At 37.4% G+C, this 12,167-nt stretch overlaps 1 protein-coding gene across 1 annotated transcript in view; it reads right to left on the reverse strand.

Moving 5' to 3' along the window:
• The window catches only part of LOC106852522 (dynein axonemal heavy chain 5-like), a 149,756-nt gene that overhangs the window by 70,296 nt on the left and 67,293 nt on the right, over window positions 1-12,167 (reverse strand). Inside the window, exons 49-53 of the mRNA XM_088171968.1 lie at window positions 7,604-7,693; window positions 7,283-7,519; window positions 6,615-6,782; window positions 2,501-2,707; window positions 960-1,289 (exon numbers count right to left, since the gene is read on the reverse strand). Coding sequence (XP_088028094.1) covers window positions 960-1,289; window positions 2,501-2,707; window positions 6,615-6,782; window positions 7,283-7,519; window positions 7,604-7,693 — 1,032 coding nt within the window. The remainder of the gene's footprint in view (window positions 1-959; window positions 1,290-2,500; window positions 2,708-6,614; window positions 6,783-7,282; window positions 7,520-7,603; window positions 7,694-12,167) is intronic.

Here is a 12,167-nt window from a genome sequence, read left to right on the forward strand (position 1 = left end):
GGAAAAGGAAAAGGAAAAGGAAAAGGAAAAGGAAAAGGAAAAGGAAAAGGAAAAGGAAAAGGAAAAGGAAAAGGAAAAGGAAGGAAAGATTTGAGAAAACACGAAAACAGTATTTTGGGAAATATTTGCAACCTACCAAAAGCTACATTTTTCTCTAGGAAAGGAAGTTAATTAGTAGTAATAAGCACCAGTTCTGTTGAATATATTGGTCAATAGTGACTAGTCAATAGTTTCACTAGAAGTTCCTCTATTTCTCTGTGTAAACCAAGTACAGGTCAAGAGTGAGTTATTTGTGAAATTCTGACCAACCTTCTCTGGACAGGAATTTAACAAATCCCTATCTTTCAACCACTCTCCTCCCCTTTTCTAAGAAGAACAAATTTGACACACATTTCTATGCTGTAGCTTTGTTCTTTTCAAATTTTATTCTATACCTAATATTTTTTGTCCCTTTCAAAGCAAAATTTACCCAGGAATGGCAGTCAAATGTTTTTAACAGTCTCTTTAAAATGGAAAAGTAAATATTCATAAATTACTATATAAAATACCAGATTTTATTTGTTTTTATTTGTTTTTAACTGATTCCCTCTCTGACAAATTTGACTTCTTTCCTAAAATTCAGATCTTTAAATTTTCTCAAAATCCCAAACAGCTTTACAAAAGATTCCTATCTAATTTTTAATTTCTGGTTCCTTGTGCTCTCAACATTTTCTCAGCTGGAAGATCCCTCAATCTTCCTATCAGTTATGCTTACTATATTATATGTATATAATGTGATGCTTATATCAGCTACAGAAACTGCATGTGATTAGGATTTTCATTAGTAACTTGGTGCTAAGAGCAACCAATTCAGAAGAGAGGCATCAGCCAGCAGTTACACCCATGGGTCACATCTCCACAATATGAACTACAAAAGGCCAGGGTCAGATGTTTCAAGGGCTTAACAGATGTAATTTTACCTTTGCTTTTGTCATTTGCCAAACCTTTCGACTTGTAGATACTAATGCTGAAGCCAGTTTACATACTTCTGCGGGGAAGTGCCGCTGTTCACAGAAATGGCCCTCAGCTATTGTTTGAAATATCTTATCAATAGAGGAAGTAGAGGGCAGTGTGCAGTTGAAGATGGTGAAGTGGCGTTTCAGGCGCTGTGGGATGTCATTTCGACCTCCCCCAGGGTGAATCATAGCAGCTACAAACTGGAGATCAACCACATTTGTGAATTCCCCCGGCTTCTCCAAACTGTAGAAACCTTTCTGTTCCATCAGCTGTCTTACAATCTCATTGGTGATCTAAATATAGCCAAAAACAAACAAAAAAAAGGGAATGGAGGAGTTAAGTGTTTCAAGGTTGTCAATATTCAACGTGGCAATCAAGCACTCAGATGCAGTGCATTGGCTGCATGTAAGCTTCATATGCTAAGTAGTCATGGACATGAAGTAATTCAACTGGATTTGCATAATTTCAGTTTAAGAAAAGACAGCACTTTCAATTTTCAATCCAGACTATATCTTCAGATTGACATAGGCAGATAGTGACAAAGAATGGTTAACTTAGCACAATGTGTCGTCTACTTGCAGAGAGGCACTGAGTACAGAGCTATACTGGAAGCAGGCAAATTTATTTTTTTCAGCAGATTGTTTTTTTTTAATTTAAGTCATATTTTCAGAGTATAGGTCTATAAGTATTTTTTCATCAATATCTCAAGACAGCTTGCTAGTCTTTAATGTCAACTGTGATCATAGAATTGTTTAGGTTGGAAAGGACCTTTTTATCATTGAGTCCAACCATTAAACTGGTACTGCCAAATCCACCACTAAGCCGTGTCTCCAGGTGCCACATCTACACCTCTCTTAATTACCTCCAGGGATGGTGACTCCACCACTTCCCTGGGCAATCTGTTCCAAGGTTCAACAACCATTTTGGTGAAGACATTTTTTTCCTAATATCTCATCTAAACCTCCTCTGATACTTGAAGCCATTTCCCCTTGTCCTGTCAACACTGACCTCACTACAATCTCCTTTTGGGTAGTTGCAGAGAGCAAGAAGATCTTTGAGCTTTCTCTACTCAAGGCTCAACAGCCCCAGTTTCTTCATAAGTCTTGTTCTTTAGACTCACCACCAGCTTAGACTTCACATAATAGAAATTGCAATTTAAAGTCAAGAGCAGATCAAAGAAAAAATCTCTGAATGTGCCTTGGATTTTCATGCTTCCTTTTCCAGACTGGTTCTCAGGACTGCTAGTTTTGTATGCAACCAAACAAAAAGGCTTAAATACTGCACCAAGTGGCTTGACACTGTTCTTGATCTTTTGGGACTGACAACTTATTAGCTGCATCAAAAGCTGGCTTGGGGAAATTGTTTTTAGTAAACATATTTGTTCTAATCCATATTATGATATATTTTTTCTAACCTGTCCCATTTGTTCCAACCACAGATCATTATTTCCATTAGCAACAATGGTAAGAGCACCAACTCCCAAATGTTAATATTTTCATTTTACCTGATCACCCCATTCATTAACCAGAGGCATGTTGATGTCATCAATAAAGACAGTCATTTTCTTCCCTGCTGGAGGACCATGTGTAGCACCCATTCTTTTGCCTATGTAACTTTCTATGCTCCTTTGGAACATATGTGGCAGAGTTGCAGATGAAAAGTTTAGGCATTTGGTCAAGTGAACATCGGGATCATACTTGCTTGTGTAATTCTGCAAGATAAACCACTTTTAAAAGTGCATCAATAACTCCAGGTGAATTAAGACAAAAGGAGACATAGATGCTCAGCAGCCCTGCAAAAATCTCACTCCTGCTATTAACTTCAAAGTCTCCAAACACAGTTTATTTAAGATAAGTACACTATCTGCAACCAGAAATTCAAATAAATTCAGTTAATGTTTTGCATAAAATTTTTAAGTATTAAAATTTATAAGCTCTTAATAGCCTCCACTAAGTATTACAACAAGTAGATGTATGCCAACTCAAGATGCAAATAAAGTTTGCATTAGCAATCGTCAGGGTTTTTCTAAATTTAAGTTGTTAGTGATGATCTGTTACAGCAGACTGCAAGGAACAAGAGAAAAAACAAATCCATTTTCATGGACACTACAAAATCAAAACTCTTAAAACAAAGGCAGTGTAAAAGAATGGCAGTGTAAAATTAAATCCAGCTACATCACACTTACTGATAACTATCTTCTCTTAATGAAGAAAGTAATCCTTGAATTTTATGAATATGTACAATTCCCATAGCCACCGAGGATATCCCAAAGCAACAAGGTTCCACTTTTCATATTTAGTGAGGTTTTATAATAAAAATATATAACCCTGGAGTCACACCAAGGGATGTATATATATATGTAGAGAGAGAGAGAGCGCATAGGAAATATTTTGTTCAGGAAAAGTCCTGGAGCTTAGAAATAGCACTAAAAATTCCTTATTTCCAACATAACTTCTTAAAGATTTGATTCTTCTGCAACGATGACAAAGTTGAATGTCATTTAAATTCTTATCTGTATAAGAAGGTTGACTAGAAGTGTTCCCATTTTGGTACCTCAGAAGAATAAATCTATATTATTGCTGATGAAGTGCTCTAAGAACTTCAGTGAGACATACACTATGTGTGGCAAGAGAAAGGATGATACAGCTAGATCCCCTGAAGATATTTTGATGAATGTTGTTAATTTTGTTGATACAGTGATAGCAGTTCAAGAAAAGGTGCCCTTCAGAAATAGGTTTTTTTCAGACCTCACATAAATGACAACCCACACTTGCAATGTATATGCAATAGTCCTGTCTTTGGTGTGTACTCTTCACAGCTGAGGAGTTGGTGTGTGTCAGTGCTCAGACCTCTCCTCAGGACTCCAATATTTTGTACAAAGCTCATGTGCCAGGTATAGGTGCCCAGGTGCTGGAAGCGGGGTGTGAGGCAGCCCCTGGCAAGAGGAGGGCAGGGCTTTCCCATGCCAGACACAGACAGTTCCAGCTACTTCCAGCAGACCCACTGGAGACACTCAGCTTGTGTCAGGAAGGGCAAAATGCTGCCTGGAGTTGAGAGAGAAGAGCAAAAAATGTGAGAAAATCAGCCCTGCAGACAGCAAAGTGAGAGCAGAGAGAAGGGCAGGAGGTGCTCCTGCACAGATTCCCCTGCAGGCTGTGATGCAGAGCATGGCGAAGCAGGTTGTCCCCCTGCATTCCATGGAGCTTCACAGTGGAACAGAGATTGACCTAAGGCCCATGGAGGACCTTACACTGGAGCAGCTGGATTCCCAAAGGAGAGTGTGTCCCCATGGGAAGCCCATGCTGGAGCTCCTGGCAGGACCTGCAGACCCATGAAAAGAGAAGCCCACACTGGAGCAGGTGTGCTGGCAGAACTTGTGACCCCATGAAGAGCCCACGGGTGGAATAGCTCAGGTAGAACCACAGCCCTGGTAAGAACTGTATCCCATGTGGGAGGAGAGAGCAACACGAGGAAGAAGGAGAGGCAGAGTGGCGTTGTTATGGACGGACCACAGCCCCCATTTCTCACCCCCCCTGCACTGCTGGCCAGGGAGGGCGTAGAAGAATCAGGGATGAAGAACTAAAGGTGAGCCTGAGAAGAGAGGGGTGAGAAAAGGGTGTTTTCAGTATTTGTTTTCCACCATCTAATTATATTTTTAATTAGAAATAAATTTTAAGTGTTCTCCAAGTCAAACGTTTTTCCTATTGCAGCAATTGGTGAGCTGAGGATCTCCCTGTCTTTACCTCAGCCCTGTGCTGTTGAGGAGGGGGAGGCAATCAGCAGCTGGGTAAGGGTCTTGCAGCTGGCCAAGGCAACTACGAATTCTCAACCATTCAAAAAACATATTTGTGTTTTATTCATTATGGCATTTCAGAATGTTTGCATGGTAACAGTAATAGTGCACAGGACAGAAATGAGAACTGTCTTTGAAAAAGAAGAGGGTATTGAATATGACTATTTTTGTTAGTTAAACTGTCAGAGAACTTTCAACTGTCCTTTTCCAGTTTAGTATTACTTTCCAAAAGTTGTTTGCAATTTTGTACAGAGAATAAAGGTCTTAAATTAACATTGCATTTTAAGTTCTTTATTTTGATTCATACTATGCTTAAGTCAATACTGAGGATTATTCAGATTAATTCAGATTACTACCCGAAGTGTTCTATATTGAGACTCTTTTACTTTTTCATGAAGTCAACTGTTTATATCTGAAAATTTCCACTAGGTGTAGTAAAACAAAATTCTACAGAAGATGAAAGCAGAAGGGGAACAGTTGTGAAGGCAGTTTACACTCGCTCCTAACCTTACATGAGATCAAATATCTGCTGGCATTATGCTCCCTTGTGTAAGGAACATACTCTGCTCTATAGTATAGACTCAGCGTAAGCAACTCCCAAGAATCAGTTCCAATTATTTTTAGGGACAGGAATGGCAGCTGAGGGCTGGAGGTTGCCAGTATCTGGACAAAATCCAGTATGCGGAATATCAAGACCACCACCCAGACCCCGCCTCTTCACTCTGCTAAAATAGTTCTCCAGCTGGTGCCAGGAACAGAAGCTGACATTACACCGGCATGCCTGTTGGCATCGACAGCTATGATGAAAAAATAGCATTAATGGCTGCTGGCACGGGTACAACTCACTCTCCATCAGGGCTCAGAGAGCACATGGCCGGGCCACACAAAATGGTTCCAGATTTTAAGAAAGCCAAAGGTCAATTTGGGCCGGTGTTTTTCAGCTATTTTCCATTTCAAGACCTCTGCAAATCCTCCAGTGGAGGTACAGATGCCTGTGTAGCCAATTCATCTGTCCCAACAGTAGATCAGTTTTGTTTAGCTACCTCTCATTGTTCAAAGACTCCACACAATCCCCTGAAAAGCACAGAAACCCTGCTGAAAAACATTATGCTTCCATTTTTTAAAATAGGGGATGCCAAGGTTGGTATGACATCCTGGGTTTGTTCAGCCTTTTGATTATTGACTTTTCTGTATTAAGATTTTTTTGTGTGTGTGTGTCATATGATTAACTTGCACCATTTTATAGTACAGAAAGCATGTATTTGTTAATTAAATAGCAATCCCGTCATTTCCTTCTAGAGAAAGAACATGTCTTTTTCAGTGAATAAATTGAGAAAGCAGACAATAAACAGTAAATTTACCCTCCAAAAACACCTTTACTGAAGAAGGAAGTTCTTTTTCTCTCTTCTGTTTGCCTTTTGAAGAAAGGCTGTGCAACAGGGGTGTACAAAAGATCAGTTCACACATGGCACCACCGACAAAGCACAGGAAAATAAAAAATCCTCCAATAATCAACAGTTTCTTAGCAAAATCTTCTGTTAGACTACTCAAAAGAAAAGAAAGCATATGAAAGAGGCTTTATCATCTGACCCTGTGGCCACAGTTAGCAAAGTTCAAAAGAAACCTTTATACTAAAGTGTAGAGACTTGAGGGTTTTTTGCTTGTAGTCCATGTCAGTACTGGAAAAATGCCTCCGTAGGAATGCTAGTATGTACTCTGAAGAAAGATCAAACTATCCTTAACTTCAACTCAACATTTGTGCCAATATCAATTATTGCAATGTTATCATACTAATATGTTACATATATTTTTCTGTTCCACCTACCTTAATCATAACAGTTTTTGCTGTCCCTTGTTCCCCAATTAGCAAAACAGCTTTTCCTTGCCTCATGATAGTGTGCATTAGGAAGTCCGTTCGGACACTGTCTATGTTTGGAACTAGAATGGAAGTATATTCTGGTACTGAATCTTTAGGATAAATGTATTCAGGGACCTGTATAAGAAAGATATGCAAAAAGTTTGAAAATTCCTACCTGCCCACACAATCACTTTGCCTGAGAAGACAAAATCAAATGTACTTTATAAAATTTACATCATCAAAACTTTTCTTCCTGAAAGCCAAGTATCCTTTTGTAATCAATCAGTATCTTGTCATGCTTTTCTAAAAGGGTGTTAAACTAACAGGATATTTTCATTCTCCAGCGCCTGATAAAAGCTTTTCCTTGCTGGAATTTCTTAAAGAGTAGGGTGATAGACAGTACACAGAGTTAAGATCACTTCTGTTTCACTTCCAAAGCTATTTCAAATGCACGTTTCTGTTCTTTGCCAAAGATATTTATGGGGAAAGGAAAAATATCATTCAAACAGAAGCTCTTGAGAATTGGTAGGGTTAATCTTCCTAACCAAATCATGTAAGGTTGGAAATAAAATGTCTCTCACGGAATAAATCTTGTGTACCTATTAAGAAAGTTTAGCATGTTGCAGCATACGAACCTTCTTTGACCAGTGCTCCCACTGGCCACAGGCATTGATACCAAACTCAAACATGGTTTCCTCTCCACTCACAGCTGGAAGCTCTTTCACTGCAGAGTGCTTCCGTAGGAAGAGCTCCATTTTCAGCTTGTCATCTGGCTCCAGAAGAGCTCCAGCTGACCACATCAGAGCGAAAACAAACAGGCGAGCAATATGTTCCTCACTGAGCTGCTTCTCGTCTCGGCCAGACAGCAAACCCTGCAAAGTGGGTGCAATACAGAACTACTGCCCTCCTAGAACAAATCACAGAATCAGAGAGAGAAAAACAGATGCCATATTTACCTGTAGGATGTCAATAGCTTGCTTGATGTACATACATTCTAAAATCGACATTTTTGGTGTCACAGCAGAGAAAACAAAATCCATCACATCCTGGGAAGAAAAAAACATTATTTAAAGATTCTCTTTACCAGTTTCAATGGTATGATTTATTCTTAGACAAGATCAATTCCTTATTTTCAAATACATTCTAAACTTTATTTCCAAACAACAATTTTCCCCATTTCTCGGCTTATAAATATTCAGACTTCACCATGAATTTTATCTAACAATAGCATATTAGAAAAATAACTTTGATGTATCAGAGTCAGCAGAGCTACTCATATGAGCTCCACAGAGTAATTTCCTGAAGAGCAATTTGAAGAATGCTTTTCAGTTACTTCAGGGATCTGCCTGGCATTTGTGCTCTCCACTGGAGATTTTAATTTACCACTGATATTTTTGTTGTAGGAAGATAAAAGCACTGATGATACATACATATATAATGCACAAGCTTACCACTATAGATTTCTATCTGCCTGATCTGTTCTGACTGCACCATACTGTACCAGTCTCTCTTGAAACCAATACTCTCATTTTCCTGTAGAATCCTGGCAAGATCCAAAAAAAATTTTTGAATTTATTTTAATCGAAGTTGGACTTTCCTCAGGTTTCTTCATAGTGATGGCTACCATGTCTGCCTTTGCCAGACGTTTTGCAACATCCTGAGCAAAGTTTCAAATTGATGTAAATTTGAAGTGCAAAATTTTAAAATATCAGTTGCCATCCAATAGTACAGACTGATGTAAATTATAACCTATTTCCACCTTCATTCAACAATCTGCAATATAATACTCTCCATATGGGCTGTATTTGCCCTTTTAATCTTTGGAAATCAACACTGGCCACTCATTCTGGGAAGTGAAAGTATAACAGGGATACTATGGGAGATAGTAATTTTGGAGGAATTCCATTTATAGATGTCATGTCCTGTCAAGGAGAAAGTTAAGACAACAAAAATATTCAATCACCCAAAGACATAAACAATTTACTTAGATACTTTTGAAAAATCGCTGAGCTGTTATCCCACATGCTCACCAGCTATGTTTTAATTGGTTTAATTTTTGCCACTGAAATTCTCCAAGTGCCCTACTGCTGATATTCATTGTCACACAGAATGAATTAATATGTTTACCCACCTTCCTGAGGTCCATCCCACTAGAATACAAGGTAACACACACACAACATAAATATATATTGTGATCAAAAAATCACTTAGGCACCTTAATCTACAATTGGGCTTATGGATAAGTGGCCTAAGGAGACAATCTGAGTGTGAGCATACACAGAGTCATGGAATAGGTAGGGTTGCAAGGGACCTTAGAGGTCATCTACTTGCTTCAACTCACCATGGGCAGGGATGCCACCCACTCTATCAGGTTGCATCTTTCGTTATTTCTTGCTGACTAGCAAAAGTGCTTCCACCTCTGTGTGCTGCCTTTTTGTGGCTTTCCTCCAAAAATGCCTGGTTCATCCCCAGTGGTACACAGGGTGCTCAGCTGAGGAACTGAGGGTGTTTTGGGTGCCACAGAGGAGTGCCCACAAGCACTGTGGGAAATTCAAATCTAAGACTTTTAGAATTTGGAGCTGAATCTCACTGAGATTCAGCTTCTTCATCTGTAAAATAGAATAGATGTCTCATAGGGCACTGTAAATTGTTTAATAATTGATTTGAAAAGCACAGAATAAAGATATTTCATGCGTCAAAGTATTCTGTACTATCAAGAGCCCAATTTTCACCAGAACTAGTTTTATGGTACTTATGGTTCCAATGATGTTTCTGTAGTTTATGAAGGGTTTTTTTAATGTTTTCTATTTTCTTTGAGTTTATGGGGGAAAAGAAATCATTTCCATATATGCTAGTATTTTATTACTACTATGATTTTTAAAACAATACATGGCTGAAAAAAGGATGCAGGATTAACACAGAAATTTGCATTAATTGTTTGGACAGGGGGACTAGAAAAATGAGTTGTGTCATGACAAATACACTTAAATTTCTAAGAATTTGGATCAGTAATTTGCATTCCCTTACAAGGAGGCTGAAAAATGAAGTCATGCTAAAAGTTTGTATGAAAGAAATATCCTTTTTCACAGAGTACAGTCACTATAGAATTCACTGGACTACAGAACCCTCTTCAGGACAGGAGGTTGGTAACATATCCAAAGAGTTTAGAGAAGCCAAAGAACAACTCAGTAACAGAAAGTTATTAATACTCGTAATATTAATTTTAACATCAGCATTTAAATATTAAAGGTAAGAAACTCTGGATTATATATGCAGCTCTATGCTTCAGGCACAGTAGCATAGCAGCCTTTACATAAATTGGATTACTGTGAGATTTGATGTGGAGGAAGAAAATTAGTCACATCTGAAAATTAAGTTGCCGCTACATTTTTTTCATTTAAACAAAACATGGATGTGCTGAAACTTATGTTATTCACATAACATCCATCACTGTCTTGAGCTTCACACTTTGAAGACAATCTCAATACCACTACCCAGGTAACTATTTTAATTATTTCAGTTCTTTGAAACTGTCTCAGATAATTACTTCCATCAGCTAAGCAATTCTGTTGCTTACAGGTAGCAGCATCATTCACAGACCAGGAACTGGCAGTGCAGCTTCTAAATTTAAAAGAGACTTTTTATAGGGATGGGAGTTTATTTGAAATTACTGCAAAGCAGGAAATGTTGCTGAGAAGAAAAACTTGGGAAAGGGAGGGGGAAAGTCCAACCCCTCAATCACTGTTCTAAAAAAAAACCAGTGGAAATAGAAAGGACTCTAAGATCACCTTAAATTGAAATAAGGTTAGGTTTGGGGTTTTGGTTTTGGACTTTTTGTCTTTTCTATTTTGATTTCGATTTTTTTAAGTGTAAAAAATGGTGACTTACAGTGCCATTTATAGCACACATGGAAAGAATAAATACTTTCTTTCCACTGATTCAAAACTATTATTCTCTGCTCTTTCCTCCTCCATTACTGCTACCTGCTGCACCTTTATTAACAATTACTTTATCCAACATGAAGACTTTCAGTGACAAATACTATTAAGATCAGCATAAATAATGAGAGTCTTTTGAAAGCAAAATGGAATTATTATAGCTTTTGTCTTACATCTATTTTAGTTGAGTTTAGATTAAATTCAGAAAGTCTCTATATGTTTACTTAAGACTGTCTCCTTGGTTACTATATTTCAATCTATACACTAATCTTCATGTTCTTTGAAAAATCAGATCTTTGTAAGATGTTTATATCCATGTTTTTCTTAATACTAGCATTGACTTCAACAAGGTCTATATCTGGGATTTGACTACCAATGTTGATGAATAATTTCAAAAATCTTCTTTTTGAATTTTATCTTTTTTTTTTAATGTGGCAGAAAATAATAACTATAAAAAAGAGCCATGTGAACACAAAAGTAGTGTTACTCTCATCTGTAAAATCACTTTTATTGACTCTATTATTTGAGAAGCAAAGACAGCACATTAAAAGTGAAAGAAAACTGCCAGCATGACAGCTTTCATTTACATTTTGATAGTTCTAAATGCAGCCTTCAGCACTGAACTAACTTCATATTTCACTGCATTTTCATTTCTTAATCTAATAAAATACATATTTTTCTGGACTTTATTGCTATTGCTTCAGGCTTGGGCATTTTTAGTGTTGTTGTTATGTTTTCAGAGCAAGTTGTAGCATAAAATATAAATAGAATTGTGGCAAAGAAGCAGTAGATTGACCCACATATATATTACTTTGGAAGCATATTTTAAAACTCATTATCAGAATTGTTTCTCTTGCTGCTGCAGTAAATACTATGTCATATCATTATGTTTTGGAGGTAGAACAAAATGAATAGCCTGTTAAACATTAGTTTTAAAGTAAATGTGCACTGAAATGAAAAGCAGAACGTTAGAAGACATTTGTTAACATTCAGGGCATTCTAAACCTATATCAATCATTGCTTTTATCATGATCTATTAAAAGCTTTCTGAAATGTCACTCAAAGTTCATTAAAAACTGCATTTTTAAAATGCAAGAGCAATGAAAAATATTACTGGAGAAACGCCTGTGAAATCCAACACCAATCACATAACAGGCAGGAGCAAGTTGTTGGAAAACCAAGGTATGATGGAAAGTGCATTTATTTCACAGATATTAAGGAAATTAGAAGGTAACACTGAAAGGTTGCAGAGACATAAATAATATTTTTAAAACATTCAAAAGCAAAAATATTCAAGTGTGATTGAAGAAGTATACTACTGAGATTATGCTTTTTTACCCACTATCGAGTACAGCTATTGATAATATTGCTGGAACCTTTCTAATGATTCAGTAAGGTAAGGTCAAACAGAGGGGGAAAAACATTCAGGATCCTTCCTTTGGATCCACTGTTTGAACACAATTTAGTCAGACAATGTATCAAAGAGATGCAGTTTCAAAAATTTCCACTGGAATAGAAACATGGATAATGAAATCAGAAGAGACAACTATAGTCAGAATTTCAGAACTGTAGTCAGAGCTTC

The sequence above is a fragment of the Sturnus vulgaris genome, chromosome 1, assembly GCF_052056855.1.
Source record: "Sturnus vulgaris isolate bStuVul1 chromosome 1, bStuVul1.hap1, whole genome shotgun sequence".
Taxonomy (NCBI): domain Eukaryota; kingdom Metazoa; phylum Chordata; class Aves; order Passeriformes; family Sturnidae; genus Sturnus; species Sturnus vulgaris.